Source organism: Chinchilla lanigera, unplaced genomic scaffold, assembly GCF_000276665.1.
Source record: "Chinchilla lanigera isolate Chin_1 unplaced genomic scaffold, ChiLan1.0 scaffold00036, whole genome shotgun sequence".
NCBI lineage: Eukaryota > Metazoa > Chordata > Mammalia > Rodentia > Chinchillidae > Chinchilla > Chinchilla lanigera.
Genome location: NW_004955437.1, coordinates 1,120,719 through 1,146,328, shown reverse-complemented (window position 1 = coordinate 1,146,328; position 25,610 = coordinate 1,120,719). Strand labels below are relative to the sequence as shown.

General features: G+C 41.0%; 1 protein-coding gene across 1 annotated transcript; it reads left to right on the top strand.

The window, feature by feature from the left end:
- The first annotated feature begins 608 nt into the window (after positions 1–608).
- On the top strand, positions 609–25,243 carry LOC102019638 (HLA class II histocompatibility antigen, DRB1-15 beta chain-like). Its single transcript, XM_005389450.2, has 7 exons — positions 609–984; positions 2,331–2,516; positions 2,804–2,904; positions 14,763–15,026; positions 16,710–16,991; positions 22,972–23,081; positions 23,849–25,243. Exons 3-7 carry the CDS (start codon positions 2,805–2,807, stop codon positions 23,855–23,857), a joined length of 765 nt encoding a protein of 254 aa, XP_005389507.1. The 5' UTR covers positions 609–984; positions 2,331–2,516; position 2,804; the 3' UTR covers positions 23,858–25,243.
- The last annotated feature ends 367 nt before the right edge of the window (positions 25,244–25,610 follow it).

The following is a 25,610-nucleotide window of genomic DNA, read 5'->3' as shown; positions in this document are numbered from 1 at the left end:
ATTTTTGGAGACGTGATAAGGGGAAGTTAATCTGTTAATAGTTTGGGTGAAACCAATCAATGGACTCTAAATGTTGAAACCTTGATTTAAATCATATTTGGCCAATCACTGGGGCGCAGTACCTTGTTTACATCTGAAATTTCCCAGCCATTTATCCCAATCCCTGCAGAAACAACAAGGATCACTCCTAACCCAAGGATTTCTGAGCTTCACCTGAGCTATATACTATAAACTTTATATTATAAATTATAATCAATGGAAGTTCAAAGTACATATTTCTTTCTTTCCCCAACATTTATAAAAATATTCTTATTAACTATTGTTATTATTTTTTCCTTTTCTGTATGGATCAGTGACTGGCTTTGTATTTTAAGTGTCAGATTAGCAGCTGCCTTCTGAAAACTCCTGAGACTATCCTGATTGGACAAGGGATGGACATTCTATACTGTGTTGTTATGACTTGTGTCTAAAAGTCCTCCCAAAGCCTCATGCACTCATACGTGGGGCTTCTAGGAGGTGGCTGGATGGTGGGTGCATAATGCTGGGTTAGGGTGTGTGATACTGGCATTAAAGGTGTGTGATAACTAAACTGGTCTAGCATAGTTCTGGGTGTGGATAATGGAAGCCTCACCTGGGGTGTGGGTGGCAACAGTCCAGAGGCTTGTAGCCTGGATGGGATGTAAAAGCTTTGCTGCTTGCTGCCTTCTGTCTGCCCTGCCATGAACTGTTTTTCCTCTAGAATGCCCTTTTGCCATGGTGTCCTGCCTTGTAGCTATCTGACTATGGACTGAAACCTCTACAAACTGTGAGCTGAAACTTCCTCCTTTAACTTGTGGATTTCGGGTATTTTGTCTCAACAATGAGAAATTAACTATGACAAGTACCTTGCTGAGGACTACACAAGCCCACTTTCCCGTGATGTACTGCAACACTTTAGGCACACTGCAATTGAGCCCCATTCTGCGGGGACTGATAGGACTCAAGGTATGTGTAATGCTACAGATTGCCACCCATGTACTATTCAGCAAATCTATATTCAGGTTTTACTTGTTTGTTCTCAGGTGTTATGAGTTATTTAAGTATAAACAAGCCTATGGCTTCATACATCAAAGTCAAAGACTGCAAAAAAATCTCTGTACTGATAACCACTTTCTACCAGAAACCAATTTAACCTTATTTTCCTCAAGAAATAAGCTATCATTGACACCTGTCACATAAAGCAGCTATAGAGAGGACTACTTCTTCCCTTGCTTGCAGTGACAAAGTTTAACCTAAAGATTGCATATGGGACGATGTTTGGTGACACTTTATGTGTAATTTTACCTAAACTGACCTTACATTGAATAGTATTAAACATATAGGCCATTTAAAGAAGCACATTTTTGTAACTTATAAATGTATACAACATACAGAATTTAATTCCTAGGCTTCAGCTAATGAGCCACACTCTGGACCATGGGATGTAGGAATTTTGAAAACATTAATTTTTGTCACAAGGGAACTTGTGTGGAACCATGGGTGTCGTTCATGTCATAGATGCAAATTCTGTCATTTCAACAGAAGTGTAATGATGGAGATTCACTGACTCTTTTGAAGGAACTGGAATTCCTATGCAATCATTCGCCCAAATTATATGAAGCACTGTCACTCATAAAAAGTAGTAGTGTTATTAATATGCATATCCAAGATCAAAAGTGATGAAAATAATTTTAACATAAAGGACATTATTCTCTTTAGCAACTGAACATGAATAGTGTAATATAATAACAGAAATTATGGCAGTCAAATTTTATAATTCAGTTCAACCTAGAGTACATAATTGCCTAACTTCATGTTCCTGCAAGAGTTGTTCGATCACCATTAATTATTCTCTCCATATATGATGATGAGTTACTTCCCACACTGTACTGAGGTGATTATAAAATTTTTTAAACTGATACATAAAAAGCCATAAGGAAAATTCTGAGTGATACGTAAAGTGCTCAGAACTCACTCAATAGATTTCAGTAATTTTCATTGTATTATGACCACTCCTGCCACTAGAAATGCTGATACACACAGAGAATGACTTGTTGTCAGCACTGCGGTAGACAATTAATGCTAAATTGTGTACATGTAGTTGTCATTTAAAGTCCACTCTGAGTCCGAGACTTTAAATTTACATTAATGCAATACATACATTTGTATCTAATAATGACCTAATAGAATTATATTTTTAAATTTATATGATCACATAAAATGATGCAATTCATAATTTTTTCATAGTATTCTATGTCCTGAAAATTCTACAATATATTCATTAACAATGTCTTTTCATATCTTTTCTTCAGACAAAGTGGGAGAAGAAGAAAGATAAAGAATCATATCCTTAATAAAATGAGGAAATCATAATAGGAACCAGGACTGAGGGATTGACCACTCACATAAAATATTAATTGTCCTGGGGTTTTGTGTCAAAGACTGACTTTGAGTCAATGGAACTGGCTCATCAGAGTGGAGGAATCCGAGTGTTTCAGGTGAAAATGGCTCAAACCTTTGAAATATTAAATTAAAACAATCCTTTTAATGAAGGGTACTATAAGTTTCAGGAAAGGTTCTTCATACTGAATCTCTGACCACCAACTAATGATGTCATGCATCTCTGATGCTGATTGGCTCTTTGACACTGAAATTACCCAACCCAGCACCACATGAATGAGCATCTTGCTTCTTAGTATTTGGGATGGGGGCCAAGAAGGCTCATCAAGCTCACCGAGTGAGATCTGTCTGCTCCTCTCTGACCCAGTTCTCTCTTCTTTTCCAGCATGCTGTGTAGGCGGCCCCCCAGAGGCTCCCATGTGGCAGCTATGACAGTGACACTGATGGTGCTGAGCCCTCCTGTGGCTTTGGTCAGGGACACACAACGTAAGTGTGCACCTCAGGTGCTGAGCTGCTACGTGTGGGTGGGGAAGGAAGGGAGTTTGCATTCTCACTTTGTCAAGGGCAAGTCCCTTACAAAATTCTGACAGTTTTCACTGTGACCACTTATTCTAATCATATGAATCTCAAATTATTTCCACAAAGGAGCCCTGATTCTTATCCTGTCCATAAGATCTCCATATGGGGCCTCAATATAGTCCATTTCTTCCCAACTCTTCTCTGAAGAAGCCTCTTCAGCCTTACATCAGATTCTCTCAGGGGTTTGAAGGGACTGAGCATAATAGCGCTAAGATAATTTCCTATTCAGCACTTCCCTTTATTCTGTTGAGTTATGCCAGGAAAAAGGAAGGTTTCTCTGGAAATTATAGGTACAGTCAACGGGAACTGCCTAGTTCCCCCAGGGAAAAACCTCTGATGCTGCTGCCTGTATATTGTGTGACAACGCAGCAAAAGGCGTCTTTCGTTATCTTCTCTTTTTCCCTGCACTCTAATGCTTAAGAAGACCGTGCCGCTGTGCTGGAGGTGCTCAGATGCAGTTGAGGTCTGGGCGCTCTCTTTCTCCTGTGGAAAGTACCCTGCATGTGACGCAGAGCAGTAACTGCTCAAAATAACCCTACAGATAAGGAGCAACTGTAAGTTGTTCTTTGGTTCCTTAAAATACTTAAACCATCTTCTGAAAACCTAGCACAGTTTAGTTTTCACTGTGATCTGCATTTGAACCTTTTTATCCTGTCAGTGTATCCCACATCTTGGGCTTTGTGAAATTCTTTTGTAAATTAAAAGCAGTTAAAACCATCCATTTCACAAGGTTCAAATATGTACCCTTATCAGGGGTATAGAGTGTGAAGGTTGACATCTATGAAATTGAGATACAATAAACAAGGGAATTTGGTCTATTGGAGTCTCTTCCACATTTCCTGGGTTTTTTCATCGTTCCTTCTACTTCCTTAGTTAACTGTGTAAGAGTCCCTCCACTGACAGCTTCTCCCTAATTCTTTTCCCCAGATATATCTTGATTTTAAATTTCTTTTATGCAGTTCGATGTTGAGGGGTTCAAAACTGGCATGTGCCTACTTGTTGGATCAGCTCATGGAAGAAAGAAAGGCAAGAGAGAGAAAGAGAGACTGAAAGAGAGATAGAGAAGACTAGATTTTATAACAACCCCACATACACAAATGAACCTACCCTTATTGTAAAGATATTAATCCATTTATGAAGACAGGATCCTCAGGACCATATCATCACTTAAATGCTTCACCTTCAACACTGTTGCACTGGAGTTTATAAAACATGTACTTTGGGGGACACATTCACCCGTAATATTCTGTCCCTAGCTCCCCAAATTCATACTCTTCTCCCATGCAAAACAACTCATCCTGTATCAACAGCCCCCAAAGCTTTAACTTCAAAAGCATCAAGTCAGAACTCCAAAGACCAGCAGCTTATCTAAATCACATATAAGTGAGATTCACGCTGTGGCAAATTCCCACCCAGCTGCGAGACTCTAAAATTACAGTTTTCAACTTCCAGAATACAGTGGTGGGACACGTATAAGGTAGATACTACCATTGTCCATGGAGAAGTAAGCAAGAGACAAAAGGGTTAACTGACCCCATCTAACTCCAAAACCCAGCTGGGAAAATCATTAAAGCTGGTAAACAGTCCTCTTTGACTCCATATCTTTCAATCTCCAGGGCCTCAGGTAGCTCTGTCCCGATGGGCTACAAAGCTCAGTCCACCCAGCAGCTTTCAAGCTGAAAATCAGTGCCTAAACTGTCCAAGGTTAGAGTTGCATGTTTGTGCCCTTGTACTTCTGTGGTCTCAGGGACTGACCCACTGTCCTACGTCCACTAGGTATTGCCTTACTGGGGGCTCTGCGGTGGCCTCCATGATATGGTTCCTTTTGACATTGCCTTGGTGGACATTCTGGAGTGGCTCTGGCCTTGTAACAAGTCCCTTCACAGGTTTTCAGGCCCTCCAAATCATACTTTGAAATCTGGGTGGAGACCACCATGGTCCTACAGCCCTTGTATTCTGTGCACCCACAGAGTTAGCACAGATTGGAGACCCTGAGGTTCACAGCTCACACGTTCTGCCATGTTGGTTTGAGTCACAAATTGATTCCCTTGAGCCATGAAGGATAAGGGTACTGGAACTCTCAGAGCGGAATCCCAGGACAGCACAGCGCAGTACATGCTGAGATCCCACGGGCCCTTCTCTGGGAAGCTTGTCTTCCAGAGCCTCAGGACCACTCTGCCGTTGTTTTAATAATGGAACCCAGCTCTCATCTGTCTGTACTGACTTCTTTCGTGAACAAAGGCTAGGCCATACCATTTCCTTCTCTCCTGAAGATTGTTATTTTGTGCACGGTTATGGATGAGAACTTCCCAAATATTGCCATTTTGCTTCTCTTGGGATCAAAAACTCTGGTTTTCAATTCTTTCTGTCTTCTTTCATTTTACTGTAAGCAAACAGCCGAAGAAATCTTTTCAAGAACTTGGGAGGCACTTACTGCTTAGATAGTATTTCTGCAGCATAGCTTAGTTCATTGCTTTTAAGATTCATCTTCCACAAGTCACAAAAGTGAGACTGCAAACATGCACCCAAAAAAGGGAAGGGGTCAAGAGACGGGTAGAGGGGGAGGGGCAAGAAGGGAAAAGGGATGAAATAAAGAATTCGGATGTGTTATATACCTGTAGCAACTCCCCACAAGGAATGTAAATATTATACACTACAAACATGTACTGATACGTAAAAATAAAAGAAACAGAAGGTGAGTGAATTTTAAATTAAGATAAAACATCTGTACATGGATAGCAAAAGAGATTCTATCATTGGGAACATTGACAAGTTGTAAATGAGTACGATTCCTGTGCCATCACTTTTGCCGCAAGAGCAGCAGGTGATGCTAACAGGGTGGTGATAACCGCAGCAATTGGTGAGGTTAACCATGAAGGGAAGAGAATGGGGCTTTTGGATAATGGTATTCTCCATTCAAAGCTGCGAATTTGATAAGGAGAAAACAGGGGGGCAGAGGAAGAGAAAGAGAAAGAAAAGCAGGCCAAAGACTTGTAGAGGGTATGATATATGACTTTCAGAGTGTTGATCAGCAAGTGTGTGTGTGTGTGTGTGTGTGTGTGTGTGTGTGCGCACATGTGGGTGCACGTGTGCACATTTGGAGACCACAAAAAGAGAAAAGAATAATAACAGTAGAAAAAGTAGGTTAAAGAGGATCCTTGAAATTTCAACTGGTTGCAGATTTATGCCCTCCTGATACCGGTTCTGGGGCTTCTGGTCCACTTGAATTATCATCTGCTTCTCATCCTTGTTGATTGACTTTGGTCAACTTGATCTTAGTATCAGCAGTGGAATGAGGAGTTCATTTGGGAGTTCAGTTAGGGCCCTTTAAAAAATCAGAAATATGATATTTTGCAAAAAAGAAGGGGACTGACAGATGGAGGGAGACGGGAAGGAGTGGAGGGGAAGCAGGTGATAAAAGAATTAAGGTGTGCTATGTACATACACTAAATTTCCATGATGAATGTAATAACTATGCAATGCACACATGTGCTAATGAAAATTTTTAAATTAAGAAATATGAAAGAATTAGAAATATAAATCCATGTGATTTATAGGAACATCGGGCTGAAGGGAGTCTTAGAGCTGGCATCATTTCCAATAAATATAATCTACAGGTCTCAGACTGTGAAGCCTCCTAGGAAGACATTGTTGAAGGAATCTTCAACAAAATTACCATTCTGTTGTAGGACGGTAGTGAGCTCCCTGCAATAATGCCTGAGACCTTTGCTGATGAGCATAGTTAATTTTTCTCCATCCAAACACAAAAAATGACTAGCAATTATCTCAAAAGGAGAAAATTTATGTCTTCTTGTAGGAATGAAATGATAGTTAATAAAATTAAAGGAAGGGCCTTGGACCATAGTAGACTGAATGTTGCACAAATTTTTGCAAAGTGAATTTTACCATTCCATTGGTTTGTTACACTATCCTCCAGAATTAAAGATGATAAGCCCAACTGAAATGCAGTCAGATAGGCCAGATATCACAACACTTTGAATAATTTATCCTTTAAAATGTGTCCTTCAATCACTATATTTCCAGAGAACGCCCTTTGGCAGTAAATTTTCTCTATTAAGGCCTTAGTTACTGCTATAGCTGTGAGCTGATGGCAGGGGAAACCCTCACCCCAATGGGAAAACATACAAATAATGAACAGCGTGCATTCACAGGCTGGGGGAGGAGGGAATTGAAAGCAATTTACTTGACATACCTTGAAAGGACCATTTGGAAGGGGAAAATGACCCATGGAGTCATGAAATGGCTTTCCAGGACTATATTAGGGACATTTTTAACAACATTGGTAACCCTGATAAGCAGTGGTGAGTGAGGGTCTGCAATAATACAATTTTCCCCATTGGAAGATCTTGTCAGTATTCCAGTAAGTCAAATCATGAATAAACTATAAAATTTCTTTTTGTAGACCAGTTGGGAAATTGGGGCACCATAAGGGCCCACTGAGAGACTTCTCTTTTAATCAAACAAACAACCCAGTTTTGCCCATTTCCCCCTTTCAGCCACAGAGGAAGTGGCTTGGGCCTATATTTGCCTATGGTACAAATCTGGACTTGAGGAGATGATAGAGGGTGAAGAAATTTTAGAGACTAGGCCATGTAGGTACTCTTAGAAGACAGCTACCTTGGCAGTGACATCAGCTACATTATTTCTGCTATGTTTTTCCAGGTGGGCAAATTAATGACCCTGGACTTTAAGGAATAGAGAGCTCTGGGATGAAATACCTGGTCCTTATTTTTTATTTGTTGTCCTGAGGAAGTCAAAAACCCTCTCTGCTTCCAAACTATATTAAAGTCATGGGACACTGCAAAGGCATATCTATTGTCTGTATGAGCAGGACCCTCTTGTCCATAGCTATGCCTTGGTGAGGACATATAGTTTGGTCTTTGGTGAGGACATCTAGTTCAGCTGTTGTGCAGATTCAGTCTCAGAAAGGGTCTAACTGTAATCTCATCCAGGAGACCATAGCATACATGGCTTAGTAGTGACTCCTGGGTCCTCTGAGATAAGATCCATCTGTAAACCAATTAGGGAAGTTCTTGGAGATGTAGTCAGGAGAGAAGAGTTAACCAGTCAAGGCACTGCTGTCATGAGGAGTGTCATTCTGCAGAGAGGGAGGATGGCAGCAGGGTTGAACAGTTATATCAGATGACAGTGAGTTGAGTTGAGGAGAGGAAGATGATTTCATACTCAAGTGATTAGTGGAGAGAGCTTAGGCACGGTGAGAGGTAAGGAGGAATGAGGACGGTGAGGGGGGAATCTCATGACTCTTTTCTGTGGCTTTAATGAGAATGGAGTCGGCAGGCATTAGCTGTACACAGGGAGGTAGCCCCTATCATTGTGGTCTGTTCTGTCTTCTGTGGGGTTATCACATCGGGGCATTTTCTTCCTATTGGTGAATAAACAAGTAAAAAGAGAGAAAATGATAGATGTTTCAAGTGGGAGCTAAGGCCAGTTTTTTCTCATATTCTTGGGGGACTGCTTTCCATCAGAAACCTTTAGATAGGATGAGGAGAGGAATTTTTAGTAAATTATAAAGGAGTGAGACATCAAAGAAAAGTTTGGTAGCCAGTTCTGGAAGTAGCTTCCAAGTCCTGAAAATCCTCTATATTATCCAGATTTCCATTACTGTAACAAAGACCTGAGAGAAATTAGCTTAGGGAAGTTTTGGCTCACAATTTTGGAGGTTTCGGTCCATGGTCACATGACCCGTTGCTCTTGGGACAATGGCAAGTCAGTACATTGTGGTGGAAGCACATGGCATAGGCTGTTTGTTTACAGCAGATGGAAAGCATGGTGATAGCGGCAAGGGCTGGGACCCCAACACCACCTTAAGGAGCACACTTCTTCCCACTAGGTCCCCCTTCTTAAGAGTTCCACCACATCACAAGCTGGTGACCAACTTTTACCACAGGGACCTGAGTGGCACACTTGTCCAAGCCAAGGCATCTATCACGTTGTCTCTTAGTGTGGGAAGTGGAAACGCTAAAATGCCTGGAAGGCACGAAGTGTTGAAAGTCAGGTCCTCCAATGTCAAGAGATATACTAAATATTTGACAGAATTCTGACACAATTGATTATTTTTTGAGATCTTCAACCATACATGACAGACTGCAGAATAAATGAATGCTCAGGCAGGCAAGGTTCTTGGGATGGAGAATATAAAATAGATCATTTACATATTGAATAAATGTTAAACTAGATCAGAAGGAGACATCAGCTGAATCAGCACTAAGAATTCATCCAGGTCCTTGTTATTGTCACTTCCAAGTGAAGGCAAAGAGGTATTCACTGTCAGGGTACATATGTATATTGAAGAAAGTGCTACAGATGTTGACAGCCAAAATATAGTGATTGTGAGGGCGAGCATTGGGAAACAGGATATGAGGGTCAGGGACTACTGAGTGTTGGGGAAAATAACCATGTTATTAATAGTTTTGAGATCCTGGGGCTGGGGAATCAGCTCAGCAGCACAGCTCCTGCCTGGCAAGTGTGAGGTCATGAGTTCGATTCCTGGTACCAGAAAAAAAAATCAAAAACCAAAAAAAAAAAAAAATAGTTTTGAGATCTTGTATGGGTCTCCGATCTTTTCTGCTCAGTTTGTGGACAGCAAAAATGGGAGTACTGCAAGAGCTGGTGAGGAAAGGAAACAATAATTTTCTCACATATGAAGTCATTCATTATGGGATGTATACCAGCCAAGGCCTAGGGTTAGTGGATATTGCTATGGAGAAGCTTGTTATGATCCACCTAGATTTTAATTGGAGATTTTGAAAGATATGATCATATCAGTACTGGGATGTCCCCAGAAGTTTTGGGTAATTCTAGGCGAAGCAGAGTGATTAGGGTTAATGAGAGTACAGGCTCAGGGCCAGCTGGGTAGGGGCTAGCTCTGTAAGACCAGAGCCTTCTGGTGGGGTTAATTCTAGGGTCATTTCCACCTTTGGGAACAAAGAGATATGATTTTATATACTTCCAGAAATGTCTCCTCAAAATATGCATGGTTGCTCACAGGGTAAGAAACAGTAGCTTCCTGAAAGAAAGCCTAATTGGAAAGAAATAGGTAGAGATTTGGGAACTGCCCTTAGTTGGTTAGCACCATGAACATCTTGATAAAACCAGAAATCTGGAGAGGAAGACATTGAAATTCTGTCAGGATGCAGGAGAGACATCATAGATTCAAAGCTAGCCAGAGCTCTGAATAATTTGTTGCCAGTCTTATAGCTGATTCCCCCAATTGATTTTAAGCAGGACCAACCTCCCCAGATCAGTCAGGTGTGACTTTGTCAGGGTTCGGTGTGGGCTTGTGTTTGTTTGAAGACAGTCCATTCTGACACGGCCTGTGTGCACGGAAAAGGCAGCTTTCTGATCTGAGCTGGGGGGTGGCTGGGTGAGTCTCTTTACTTGTCTACAGAAGGCTGTTAATTTGGAAAAGTAAGGCTCTGGCAACTCCAGGTTCTTCCCCTTTTTCAGTGGAGCTTGATAGCTGGTTGTTAGCTAGGGAGGCTATTTCATGGGACATTTTGTCACCTAATGGAGATCATGTTGTTCAAATAGGGTGCTAAGAGTGAGAAAGCCCAGCCACAAAGTTCAAGTTAAAATAGTTTTCTTGACAGGTTTGTTCAAGTCTATGAAAGTAATTGAGAACTGACTCATCCTTTTTGGGGATGCAATGCTGGACAGATTTCTAGTTCATCCCTGATGGAGGAAAAAATCAAAGGAGTAGCCCTTCTAGACCAGCTACTCTTCTCTGATTTATCAAATCTTAATCTGGAAACTTGTTTAAAACCCCCGAGGGTGTTTTCAGTTCAGCAGTTAAGGTCCATGCCTGGGCCACCACATTCCCCACAAGAGTGTGGTTAAATTGGAAAGATCTCAATATCTAGTTTTATAGGCATTGATGATCAGGCTAAATTGTTGTTGGAAGTGAATGAATATTGATATTGGATGAACCCTCGGATTTGTCTGAAGAGTGTAAGTGCTATGTTTGTTTCCATTCCCTGTCTTTAGAAGCTAAATGGAGCTGTTAGGGAAGGAACCCAGGGACAGCATCTGGGAAGCTTGTGCAGAAGGGGAGATCTGAGAGCAGGAAGCTGGAGAGAGGGAAGTGGAGGGGAGGGAGATGTAGGCAAGGAGGCAGATGAAAGGTAAGGAGACATGGTGACAGCAGCATTTTCAAGAGGGGCCACGGTTTATTTGTTATCTCAATTGCTAGATTTTCTAGTAAGTAATATCAAGCCACTCCATTAGTTTGTAATTATTCACTTTGAGAGATGTAATAATAGATTCTTAAGCCCATTTAGACATTTCAAGGCTAAATAAGCGATGTTTTCCACTGCCTCTGGGAGACTCACTAGGGACGGCAATCACGCTGACAGAATGATGGTACGGACTAATAGTGCAACACAGGAGCAATATGGGAGGTGAGGTGGGACAGAAACTTCTGCTTTATGTATTAACTTTCTCATGTGTCACAATGTAGACAACTTACAAATAGCAAGAAAGACCTTGTCTGATGCAGAATGTACTCCTCCTGCTGTGTTTCCTCCAGGGCAAAGTCTGGAGAGCTGCTAATTTCCTGTAAACGGTCTATGTGAAGATACCGCGGTCTCAGTGTCTCCTTGTTGTGAGGACCTAACTATGAGCCTAAGAGTCCTGGCCAAGGCTGATAATCTGATGCCTACTGGGAGCTTGAAAGGGGAAGAATGTAAAGCAGTAGAGGGCACTGAGTAGATGTGAAATAGTTGTGAAAACAGAGGGATCTATTTTTTAGCTCCTACAGGTGATCGTGAATGGTGCTGGAACATGTCCTATTAGCCCCATTAATGGACCTGTGGGACTCAGATAATAGCTTCTCTAAGCCCCAAGAGATAAGCACAAGTGGTATCATGGCTTTTGACACCAGCAGCTATGGTTCCAAGTGCATAGGCCCTGGAGGAGGTGTTCCTTAGGTCCTCCGGGGCATGTGCAAGTGACATTTGGAATTGCAGAACTGATATCCATGCTCCTGCAACTGTACCACATGGATGCTCTGTATTTTTATGTCATCTTCCTTTAATTTGTTTATATTTTTTCCTGATAAACTTGTATCGTATATTGAAATTTATATGATTCCCTTTTCATGAATAAGATGATATTTACATGTGTGTCCTCTGCTAGTCCGTTTATAATCATGGACATGGTCCCAAGTCTGTCCAAATATTTGCTAAGGTTGATTTATTAATTATTAGCTTTAATAATCAATACCTGACTTCTTTCAGAAAGCTGTGGATTCTTAGGCCTCTTTAATCTGCAGTAAGCATAGAATTTAAAAATTATTCATACCTGCTCTTCATAGGACAAGATTCTTTGGTCATAAAATTTCAACCCAGAAGTCATATGGGTGACATTAAAAGCCAAAACTTCACCTTGTACAAGAAGTTCAGGAATGTGGCATGGGAGCATTTTTACGGGAACAATAAAATTTTAGATTTTTCTCAGAGCCCAGCTTGCTTATAATGAATTTAATACAATGACACAAGTGGCTATTGAATCTTTAAAAACATATACTGTTAATTGTTTATATTTTCCTTTAAAAAAATTCTCTAGTAAAATATACATTTCAGACATGCTGGATTTCGACTTTTTCCAGTTACTGCCCCTTTCGCTTATAGCAAGCATTATAACACCCAAGAGGAGTAAAAATTTATTGAGAATTTTGTAATTTATAATAGCTTTGAAAATAGCTTTCTCTCTTATTAGACATTATGAACATTTTAGAAATCTGATCTTAGTGTGGGCTTTTCTTCAGCAAAATAAATTTGTTCAGAACCAAGGTCTTTATTGGATGGTATAATTGGTAAATTTTTCTATGTAATTCTCAGCTACTTCATAATTATCAGTGGTTTTTTTCACCACTGATATTTCGGGTGGTTTACACCAGTGGTTCTTCCCAAGGGACACTTGCTTTACACACTTCACTGCCAGCTTCCACAAACAGACCTCACGCAAATTGTCTGCCTCAAAATGTCACAGAGTGTCACAGATCATTCACAGAGGTTGAGCACACTGGTTTACACTGCACTGCTTCTAGAAGTCTAGACTCACGTGTTTCATAAACACTCCCCTTCCAATTCAGTTGCTTGTGGTTCATTTTAGTTTGTCTCATTACAAAACAAACCAAATAGGACAGCGTCATGAATTCTCCATTTCCTTGTTAATTTCATTCAACTGATACAAGTTCAAGATCTTCATTTTTGCCTTTTATACTTCCTGCAATATTTTTCAGTGTTTCATGAGTTCTTGGTCCTTACCATCTCTGTTCAGCTTCAGCAGCTTGCCTTTGTAAGCCATAAATAGTGGTGGCTGCTACAAATATATTCAAACTTCTGCAGTTATTCTGCACCATTGATCATGTCTGATGCTTTAATATATTTATCTCACCTTTAACCGCACATTTTAAACCTATTTTTAAACATTTGCTGAGCTCAATTAAATATAAGAACAAAAGCAAATATATAAACATGATGTGTCTATGGATAGGTATATATATGGACTCTAAGAAGGTATGTTTCTGTATATTGAAAATATACAAGCACATGTGATTTCATGACCCCTAAGACATATCTTTACCTTTACTCCTTCAGTTAGATTTGACAAATGGGTAGGGAGATGGGTCTTTCTTGAAAGGGAAAAGGATCAAGAGATGGAGGGAGGGGCCGGGGAAGGTAAGGGGAAAAATAGAAGGATGTATCAAGAATGGAAGGGAGGGGGAGGGGACCTAAAAAGAGTTAAGATGTGTTGTATATATTTGTCAGTGCCTCACAATGAATGTAATCATTACATAATGCAAACTTGTACTAACAACACAAATTTTTTAAAAAGAGTACGTGGCTTTATGAGCTTCTAGATTTGGAAATTCAAATAAAAAGATTTTGAATCAGTGTTACTATCATGATTTTAATCCTTATGCCTCTCAGTGGTTTTCCATTACTCACTATAAATCCAAACTCCTGATCATAACAAGACCTTCAGGTACCCAGCTCTCCAGGTCTCCCTCAGTCTCATCTTTGGCCCTCTTCCCCTTGTTTGGTGTCTTGGTGCCCTGTTGTCTTGAAGAAATTCATCAGTTCTTTCAGCTTCCGCACATGGTATCACCTAACTTGATATGTGTCCCCCTTTTCTCCAAATAGGTGCATACACCACCCTCTTCCTCCAGCTCACACTGACTGAGCCTTTCATGATACATCCTAAATGTCACTCCTCAGAGTCTTTCTCTGGCACTGACTGTCATTTAGAGCTTCCTCTGTTAATGAACAGAACTCTACACTTCTGTTGTGACGCATTTCACTCCTGAGTAACTTCTTGTATGTTTGGCATTTGTGCCTCACTTTCACTAGTTAAATCTCCAGGAGAGAAGGGGTCTGCTTCTCTGTCTTTGGACTCCCAGGGGCAGCACCATCCTGGCACAGGGTCCGCATAAGGGAGATCTTAGGGAGTAAGGCGGTGGTCCTGAGTGAGGAAAGGGAATAGAAAGTCTTTCAGGTGGAAGTTTCCTTGAGGGGAGGAGAGGAGAAACCAGCTTTGGCCTGTTGACCTCTAATCCATCACGGAGGAGTGGGTCTAATAGTTGAAGGGAGGGTTCTGCAGGCAGAGCCAGTCAGAAGTTTCCTATGGCTTTTACCATCTCTCTGAGTGCCACCATGGTAGATATCAGAGTCGATCTCCACAGGGGCCCAGCTGTGACCCATCCATTCTTCCTGTCCCCATAGTGCGTTTCCTGGGGCAGATGAAGGCTGAATGTCATTTCCTCAATGGAATTGAGCGGGTGCAGCATGTGACCAGATACATCTATAACCAGGAGGAGCTTGTGCGCTTTGATAGCAATGTGGGCGAGTTCCAGGCGGTGACGGAGTTGGGGCGGCCCATAGCGGAGGACCTCAATAGCCAGAAGGACGTCCTGGACAGTTATCGGGCAGCAGTGGACAGGTGCAAAAACAACTATGAATTCGTTAGACTCCTGTTAAATCGGCGAGGTGAGTGCTGGACCAGGGGTAGCCAGGGCCATTGGGGAGGTCCTGAGTGTGTGTGTGTGTGTGTGTGTGTGTGTGTGTGTGTGTGTGTGTACCGCTGAGTCACTGCTGACCTTGCTGAGGCTTCTTTAAGGTCAAAATTTTCTGCTACTGTTTTGTTTGCTTTCTTAGTATGCAATTTTTACATGCCTGAAATGATTGACTAACTGGTTTTTAAATCATAATTTCATTACTTGATATATTATTACTATTTTTTAGATAATGCTAATACGATTTAAATATTTATGTACTCTTTTGTACAGTGAGGGCAACTGACTTCACATTCTCTTCTGCTAGATCTTTTCAATCTTGCCAAATATTCAGTTAAAAACTTATATTTTTGTATGTTTAATTTTTTGTTTCAGTCTTTTTAAATTTTAATTTTCACTGGTGCTTTGCTTAATTTCCATTTCTTCTATTTCTAAGTTTCCCGGACATTTTTCACTTATTGTCCAATTGTTATTCATACTGAGAAGTGTCTAATGTCTGTTATCCCTGGTCCCCTTGTGTGTTTTTCTCAGTGTTTTGTGGGATCTCTATGCAGTAAAAATTTAACACTTTGTTGATATTTGCTTCAGCATTTCCTTTGGTTTGTGGTTTATATTTTGATTTGTATTACTTTCTATGTCCATAATTTAAACTTTTATTTAATGAAAATTTCTGCAAACATCTCTGTATTAAGCAATCAATTTTAAATATACCATTTTTGATTTTTTAAAGAAAATATTTTCCCCAGGTTTATCCTTTTTAAAAATACGCATTTATTGAGGTTGGTTGCATCAAGAGTAGTCCCAGGCACTAAGCACACACACTAGACGGAGTCTGAGACCCAAGCCAGGCTTCAAGTGTCAGTCAGAAAGAGAAGCAGTTGTAAAATGATAACAATTCTAATAATGAATATGCTTATGTTAAAAGGATTATCAACAAAATGTAAACATAAGAACTTTTAAAGGATGGCTTTTCTTACTCTTTTCCTTCTTCTCAGGACTCCAGATTTTCCTGGGACTCGGCTCTCTGCCTTAGAGAGTCACTTCTGTCTGACACTTCTTCCCAGGGTAGAGCCTTTTCTGAGGCATTTTAGGGTGAGAGTCCACTGAGGTAGTATGTTTAGCATCCATCCACCCACACTGCTTTGAGTCATAATTTTTCTCAAGCATAATTAATAAACATAACATATATTGAAGGCGAAATTCCAGTCATTACTTGATATTTAAGGTACACTAACCTCATATGACCCTAAAGTAAATCTGTGTCATTATTCCCCTTGTAGGTGAGAAAGCTGAGGCAAAAAGAAATGTAAAAAACTCTTCTGTGATCAACCAGTAAGAGGTAGATCCAGGATTTAAACCCAAGTAATCCAGAAATCACACTAATTAATACACTACATGTTTTGGAAATCTTTGTAAACATTTCAATTCAAAACCGAATAATTTTTTCAAACTATACACAAAACAACATAATTTGCCTCCCTGTCTTTCAAATACAGTGAGTCCCTAGTGTAAGGGCTCAAGACACCATTAGGTCTCATGACCAGCTGTGAGGGGGACGGCTGTACTTGAACCTGGTGATGAAAGGAGACAGAAAGACATCCAGCCAAGAAGGATTACTCTTCCTTCTTGACTATTCGCTCTGCCTTTTCTCCTCTAGTTGAGCCCAAGGTGACTGTGTACCCTACAATGACCCAGCCCCTGCAGCACCACAACCTCCTGGTCTGCTCTGTGAGTGGCTTCTACCCAGGCCACATTGAAGTCAGATGGTTCCGGAACGGGCAGGAGGAGGAGGCTGGGGTGGTGTCCACAGGCCTGATCCGGAACGGAGACTGGACCTTCCAGACCCTGGTCATGCTGGAAATAGTTCCTCAGAGAGGAGAGGTTTATGCCTGCCAAGTGGAGCACCCGAGCTGGAGCAGCCCTGTCACAGTGGAATGGAGTGAGTGAGAACCTTCCTGACCTTATAAATTACCCACCCATCTTCAAAGGGGTCTTGGCTTATCCCTGAGTGTCAAGTTTCTCTTCTCCCTTGTCTTAGTTACTTTTCTTGTTGCTGACACAAAATACCTAACACCCAAAGTTAAAAAGGGAAGGGTTTATTTAGCTCACAGTTTGTAGAGGTTTCAGTCCATAATCAGCTGGCTCCAAGGCAGGGTGGCACATCACAGAGGGGCAACAGTTCATGGAGGCAGAAGACAGCAAAAACAAAAAGCAAGAGAGGGAGAGAGGAAAAGCCTCTTTCTGTTCCTTATATTACATGCAGGCTACCTGCCGTAGGGTAGGTATAGCACTCACACCCTTAAATTTGAGTACTGTACTAGTAATCAATGACACACTCTGGATTCAGCTACCTTTGAAAAGGCCCTATCACATGAGGCTTTAGGGGGACATCCAAACACAAACCATACTATTCTGCCTCTACCCTCCCAAAGACTCATGTGTATCCCTTTATGCAAAAGGCATTTAATTCATCTGCAAGAGTTGTCAAAATCCTAATAGTTTCAGCATTGCTGAAAAGTCCAAGTCAAAAATCTCCTCTCTTATTGCTTTTGGTGTCTTCTGCATCCAAGAATGGTTGCCCTTCAGCTGAGTGACACTGCCTTAGAGCCAGCCTATTGTGGACTGAAATTTCTACACACTGTGAGCTAAATAAACCTTTCCTCCTTTAACACTGCATGTCAAGTATTTTGTCTTAGCAAGGAGAAAAGTAACTAAGACATCCCTACACCATAATTTTATTTGCTTCATGTTCTCCTTTCCTTCTGTACATGGGGGTATCCCTGTGATAGTTTTTACAGAGATTTGTGTGCCTGATGAGATCAGTTATGTCTCCCCATGAAAAGAGAGACCATCCTTGTTCCAAACTTTCCCATATTATCACATGTGAAGGTCACTGTATGTATTTAGCTTGACATGATCACAGCCATCTGAAATGGTAACCAGCATGATTGCCCCAGTATAACTGTTCGTTTTACCTGCATAGTTTTCTAACAAACTGTAAGTAAACAAAACCATTAGACTGGTATGTGGAAATTTACAACTGAGCCATGAAGTCAAGGATGTTAGTTCAAGATAAACCACATACATTATAATTTAGATGAAGTCACTTTTGGCCTAACCTTCTGATCCAAATCCCAAGGATCTTCTTGGGGCTGCTATCACAAATACTTTGTTCTCTGTTCAATTCTAGATCTGTTTACCTATCTTTCTTCTGTGACATGGTACCTTGGGGCCAGCCTGCATACACTGAGGCTGTATTGCTCTAGAATAATTGGCAGGCCAGCCAGGAGGCCAAGGCAATGAGCAAAGGAAGTAAGCACTCATGAAGCCATCTTGGGTTGGCCATCTAACTTAATGTGGGTAGGAGTGGCGCTTACCGTACATGTTTTCAGCCCACTATGTGACTACAGTAACACCCCCAAATAGTTACTGATTTTGTAGTAGCTGTTTGCTGAAAGCCATTTATCCTTTTGTGGGAAGGAAGGGTAGTGTCTTGCTGGTGCAATGAGATGACTAATGCTGTGACCAATTCAGATGTTCAATGCCCAACTGGCTTCAGAGGAGAGGAGGAAGAAACTAGGAGAGTTACAACTTGAAAGAGACATGGATCTGTCATTTGTTCTCTTAGCCTCTTACCTGGCTGAGAAAGTGGCAAACATACATTTATTTCTTTATTATTTAATAATTATTGCTACATGTTTGTAGTGCATAATTATTACATTTATGGTGGGGGTTGGCATATGTACATGATATTTCTTAATTCCTCCCTGCATCTCTTGAACCCCTTCCTCATATACAGTGGTACCTCTCTTCATGAACTTAATTTGTTGTATGATTCCAAAAATGATGGCCACATTTGTGTTTGTGTGGAAAAGGCGGCTGTGGTCATGCTTGTCACCTAATGAAGCGTTTGCATACAAAAACAAAATTTTACCCAGTGCTTCCTTTGTGAACCAATTTTTTTGCAAAGCATTCGCAAACCGAGGTACTATTGTATATATATTCTTTTTTAATACATGTTTGTAGTACTTGATGACGATCACATTTCTCATTGGAACTTGGTTCATGTACACACACTTTTAAATCTTATTTCCCTCTCCTCCTTCACTTCTCCCTTCATCTCTCAGTTCTTTTCCTATATGCCAAAGATCTATCTCGCTATGTCCTATTGTCTATCTTTTATTTCAGATGCAAACTATTATCTTGCAATTAGAATAGTCTTCAAAGGATTGAAATCCATGAGAGTAGGGGAGTGAGGAAGAACTTGAGCTTGAAATAATAGAAGATGTCCTGTGTACCTATGAAGTTTGCTTTTTTTCTATTCACACAATACTTAAATATAGTCACAAAGTGGGGTAGAAAAAAATGATAGAAAAAAGAGAGAAAAGAAGATAGAGAGAAAAAGAGGGAAAAAGAGAGAAAAGAAATGGACAGCTGGTTAAATTATCAGGAAAGCAGATGAAATCCAATTTATTTCACATTAGAATCTTTAAGAAAAAATAAAAGTAAATAATCTAACACAATGTTGGTCACCCTATGGAAAGAACTTCTGCCTAAACAATCATCCAACACTTTCCATCTGCCTCTCTTGTAGAGAAGCACACCGTGGTACTTCCAACTACAGGTATGGATTCCTCCTACTTCCCCTGATTAAGAGTGGTGCCAAGTTAATCCCCAGAACAAGTGGTACAAAGGAAGGCCAGAGGCCTCATGAGAAATCACTCTCCTCATGTCTGCTGACCAAAGAAATTACTATCACTCTTGTAGATATAGCTACTTGTAGATATGTACACTGATCCATGGCAAACCAGAATACTTTCTGAATCCCTAGACAGTTATTTATGGATATGGGGGTAAGACCATGAAAATAACTTTTTAATCTAAATCTAGGGATAGTATTCCTTGATCAGTATATGGTACTAATTTTTCCATTCCCTGAGAACATTCTTGGAATGGACATTCCAGCAGAAAAGACATTAAAGACCTCTGTGGGGGAATTTAAACCCAAAGTTTTGGTAGTAAAGATAGTGTTGGGGAGGAAGCAAAATGGGACCCTGGTAGCCTTTCTGTCCCCAGAAGAAGAATAAATACCAGGCAGTATAAGCTTCCAGGTACATGCTGAGTTTGGAGAGACCACAAAAGAATTAGAATTGGCTGAGTTTTTATGACTTGCTCGCAGGGCCTCTAGTAACCCTTTCTGGCCAGTGAAAAAGCTGAGTGGATCTTGGAGAACGATTGCAGACTCAGAAAGTCAGCTTATTTTCACTGGGGAGGAAAGTCATTGGATAGTCCCTTTGATATCACCTGGTTTTATTATTTGGATGATACGATAACTGGTAAAGATTACTCTGCTATAGAATAATAGAATGTATACTTACCTGTGCTTAACAGGAAGGTTTATCAACTCCAGCAAGATTCAAGGTTCTGGATCAACTCTGAAATTCCTCAGAGTAGTGTGTGGTAGAACATGAGTCATTTGATTGCAGGTGCAGTGCAAGATAAAAGAGCAACATTTACTTATTTTCTGTATAGTGAAGAATGTACAGGCTTTTGTAGAGCTCTTGGTTATTGGTAGGATTTTGTTTCTTACATAATCTCAGTGCTTATACCTTCTATATTGATTTATCAAGATGGGAGCAATATGGCAGAGGAGTGTTCCCCAGGAGAAAGTATTTGAAAAAGCAAATATTTTGATAGACCAAGTGCAGCCTCTGGGAACCCCTGTGCCAGTAGTACCAATAGAGTTAGGTGTCACCAGTACAGCACACAGTATGAGCTGGGCTTTCTGGTAAGAACAAGGTCAAGTCTTAGGTCACCATTCTGGAGGGATCCAGAACCTTATTTCCCCCTTTACAACAGCAGTTTCTAGCAGTATACTATGCCCTCTTATAGTTGCGGCCACTGACCAAGACTTTACTGATCACTGTGTGAACTGGCCTACCTCTAAAGGGGTGGGCAGATGATATGTTTCACTACCATGCAACCTCATGCAACCCTTAATCTAAATAAGTGATACAGTATATGTATTTACAATTCAGTGTCCTTTCCAATAGCTTGCTAACTTCCACAGCCCAAGTAACTGTTGGGCCCAGTTACCTATAACATGGCAGCTGGGGCTGGTGGCCAGCCCGGTGCCCATGATCTCACAAGCCCATGAGGGCGTGGCCTCCATGCCAGGGAGTGCTTGGTATACAAATGGGCTCAGCAGAGGACCAAAGTGTCTGGACTGATGATGCAGCGCAACCTGTTAATGATTCTGTCTGGTTTGCAGCAGGAGAAGGTCTGATCAGCCAATGAGCAGAATGAGGACAAAAACTATTAGTAGGTTTTCGTCCACAGCAAACATGGCTCCTGTTGATCTGGTTGGCATGTGGCCCTGTGGTTATGGATGATGCCTTCAGGGAGCTAAAAATTCTTCGGTGTTCTGCAGTCAGCCTCCTGGTCTGGCATGTCATTGCATCATTAGTTTTAGGAACTGCTCGTGGAACCCATCGTGTTGGCCAACATGAGTGGTTACATATGCTCTGTCACACTAGCCACTACCTGCTGCACCACACTGCCTCGTAGAGGTGATGCCACCAATCTTCCTTATGGACGATGTACGTGTGTCTTTAAAAGTCCCCACAAAGTGTTTATTTTCCATCTAGTTTCCCTAGACTCTGTGCAGATATCGAGACACATTGCTATCTGTACATCCTGATATCACACACTTCATGTCACATGTAAAAAACCCAAATCAGTGCCTCGTCCAATCCTGTCCCTTTCGTAGGACACACACGAAGTTGTTAGTTCAGTTCCTGAGGCTCAGAGTGAAGAAACATTGTTACTGCCTGTGCATGATTGCTCCCCATCTCTTTCTGTGCAGCGCTTCTGCTGTTGCTGTGAACTGTGCTTACAAACCAGAAAAACAGCCTCACAGCATGCTGCCCACACTAAAACCCTTTGAGATGCAGAGCATCTCTCAGAAGAGGCGGACGTGAGATTGTAAAAGCCAGTTACAAGAGATGGAATGTGTGGACTCAGCTTGACCCAACTAAGCGAACCTGGGTTATGACCATGATTATGCTAGAGTGACTCCAGTTAGGTTTTTTTCTGCATAATCTCCCAGCAAAGTACAAATAGACAAAACCACTGGAGTAGTACGTGGAGCTTTACAGCTGGGCTCTGGTGATGTAAACGTCCTAGATCTCTGGTATTATCTTAAACCAGGTACATTTTGGGTTAGATGAAGTCACTCTGGGTCCTAACTAATGCGTATACCCCTCTTTCTATCCCAGATCTCAGCGACCCAGTTGATCATGCTGCTGCCAAGGGCCGCACTTCTATCACTGAGTCCCACGATAAACTGCACTCTGTGCCGTCCTGGATCTGTCTGACTCCTTCACTGGGCACCTTGGGACCAGTCCTCACACAACAGGGCTGACGTTTCCAGAATAGTGGCCATGCGCTCACTGCTTCAGACCTGCCTGTAGCTTGAACTTATGTCCCTGATGCTGCTGCTGAACAGGCCTGCCTCTAAAGGGGTGGGCAGATACCTATTTCACTAGCCTTAAACTAATGCAATCTTAGTTCTAAATAAGCGATACAGTGTTAAAAAGAGGGTCAGGATGGGTCTTCCCGGCGTGAAAGGAGTCCACTCTCAGCCCCGTCATTCACCCTAGACACGCTCTGTAACCTCACTGCGTCCCAGAGCCTTGTAGATCAGGTGCTATTTCAAGGACAGTATATTTAAATAAGCTCAAGGCCTAAGTGTTGTACCAACTCACTGTGATTTCTACATCTCTCTTTCCAAGAATAGCCAATGCTAGCGCTTCTAGCGCAGGCATCTTCCTGCAGTCTCAAAGCTCTGAATCTCAGGGTCTCAGTGAGAGAGGTTAGGCTTGAGATGAAAAATCACTAAACTTGGCTTCCTCTTTCAGAAACACAGTCTGGATCTGCACAGAATAAAATGCTGAGTGGAGTTATAACCTTTGGGCTGGGTCTGCTCTTCCTTGGGGTGGGGCTGCTCATCAACCTCAGGATTAGAAAGGTAAGGAGCCTGTCGGTAACTGAAAATTTCCAAAGATTTTTGTGGGGAAAGATATATATTTTTCTCAGATTAGTTATCAGCATATCCATAGCTCTGTATTAAGCTTCCCTTTCCCCAGTTGATCTCAAATTTCCTGAAAATACAGAAATCAAGTCTATTTTACTATGTTGAAGCCCAAAGGTGTATGGCTTATCGAGATAAAAGAAGGGCTAAGGAGAGACTGGGGAAAATAAAGGAGGAGCCACTAAATCCTGGACTTGTGGGAAACACTGGATTTGTGGGATTTGTGGGATTCCTGGGTCACGTGTTCTCAGTTTGTGCTCCCCTCTCTGTGCTGGCTGGTGTGGATCATGTTGTTAAGAAACCTCAGTTGGCAGTTCCGGTCCTGGGACCATTGTCTTTGGAGGATAAAAATCCATCCATGCCATTTAAGTATCTTCCTTTCTTCTCTCAGCAACAGGTAATGTCCTTTAACCCTCTCTCAGAAGAGGATTTGCTTCCCTTGCGATAGATGACATAGGAGACAAAACTCACGACAGAAACAATAGGATAAACTTCAGGCCCAAATTTCTGATCTGGAAGTTTCACTAAACCTTTTCTGTGTTTAATCCATTTAATAAGAGGCCTCTGTTCTGAAGTACCATTGGCTCTGGAGACTTGAGAATGCACCTCTCTCCTTTCTGCAATGCTGTTAAAAGGGGTCCTGAGAGGGGAAAGGGGAATGCACAGTTAGGTCTGGAAACATCACCGTCTTCTGTCTTCTCCAGGACTTCTGAGCTGAAGTGAAGGTGACAACACTGAAAGATGGACCTGTGTCCCTACCTCTGTCTACACTGCTCCAGGCTTCCTGCTTGGCTTTTGTTCCTCCACAGAGCAAGGCAGCTCCAGAACCTGCTTCCCCTGGATCAGGGACCGAACAGAACGTGTCCTCCTGGTGCTTCTTCAACCACCCCTGACTTGAAAGCCCTCACACAAACACCAGAGCTTCCCTTCCTTTCCTTCTCTCCTGGCCCCTTTTGTGTTCAGCCCTTCCTGACTCCTGCATCTCTGAGCTCACTTTGTGCACATTATGTTATTATATTTTTCTCAAACAAGCATGGAGTGAAAGATCATCTGCTTCATACAGTTCTCAGAACGAGAAACAGAAAAGGGAAGATGACATCACAGTACAGAAATGATTCTCATTTATGTATAATTATGTGAGAAGCTACATATGTTAAAGAGGTTGTTAGCCATCCTCCTGTGTATTTGTCTCTCAAACATCATGCTGTACACCATAAATAATTTTATTTACCACTTACTTTTCACTTGTCAATTAGAAATGGGAGAAAAAGCTTAAAAAGTCAATGCCGCAAACCTCAACATGAACTATTGAGGAAAACAAAGTACGAAAAGAACTTGATGGAAAGCAAGCTTGAAAAGCAAATCAATACTTTTTAAAAAAAATCTTGCCTATAATTTTGTAGCTATACTTGTGAATCTAAGTTCGTAGACCTCATTATCGTGCTGTTATACGCAGGTGGATGTTTGCCAGAGAAAGTCGTGGGAGTTGAATGAGAAAGCAGGTTGTGCTGTTGTGTTCCATTTGAAGCGTCCATTGGTTCAAATGTAAATCAAAGCAAAAAATAAATTATCAATTCAGAAGTTTATTTTAGAGGAATAATTATTTGAACACAATTTCTCCACCATCACATATAGCCCTTATGTGCCCCATCTTGGTTCCAGTTGCTGCATAAGTTGAGCAAAAATACCCAAGAGAAATGGAAACATATGCCTTCCCCAAAATATGTGTGCAAATGTGAAGAGCAGCATTAGTTATAAGAGCCAATCTCGTGGCGAGATTTATCACTATTTTATGTTTTAATACTCTTATAACCCGTGTGTTTTGTTTTCATTTGTTACCATGAAATGGGGGTATAGGTGCTTTCAATAAACATTTATAATTAATAAAAAAGAGCCAAAACAGGAAACAATCCAAATAGCAACCATGTAATAAATTGATAAACAAAACATGTTATACTTATACAACATGATGTCATTCGACAATAAAAAGTTGCATATAATTTGTGATATTTGTTCCTGAGAGATCACAATTATTGAAGAAGGTTGAACTTGGGGTTTTCTTGTAGGAAGGTTTTATAGAATAAATTTGTTATCTGTGTTGCATGCGTAACTCTTCATATTTCATTTCATTTGTCAGCTTTTGGAAATTTTGAGTAGTTTATCCACTACTTATAACTTTATTTTTGTGAAGTTTTTCATTATATTATGTCACATTGAAAAATCTATGGGACTTTAACAAGAAATATAAACTTTGTTTTACTGGAGTCTCAGGAGATTTAAAAAAATGGATGATACTAAAAACGTTTTTGAAAGAATAATGACTTCCCCACTTCAGGGAAAGTTTTTAAGTTTGTACACCTGACTTATTTCACTTAACATGATTGAAACAATAAAGCAATGAGTGTTTTGAGAGACTTTAAATAACAATTAAAGTTTTAATCCACAAAGAAGGTGTCACAATCCCAA

Coding starts and splice junctions, on each gene's coding strand:
- LOC102019638 (XM_005389450.2), top strand. CDS start 2,805: ATGCTGTGTAGGCGGCCCCCCAGAGGCTCCCATGTGGCAGCTATGACA. Junction 2,905..14,762: donor TTTGGTCAGGGACACACAAC/GTAAGTGTGCAC, acceptor CTGTCCCCATAG/TGCGTTTCCTGGGGCAGATG. Junction 16,992..22,971: donor CCCTGTCACAGTGGAATGGA/GTGAGTGAGAAC, acceptor TTCCTCTTTCAG/AAACACAGTCTGGATCTGCA.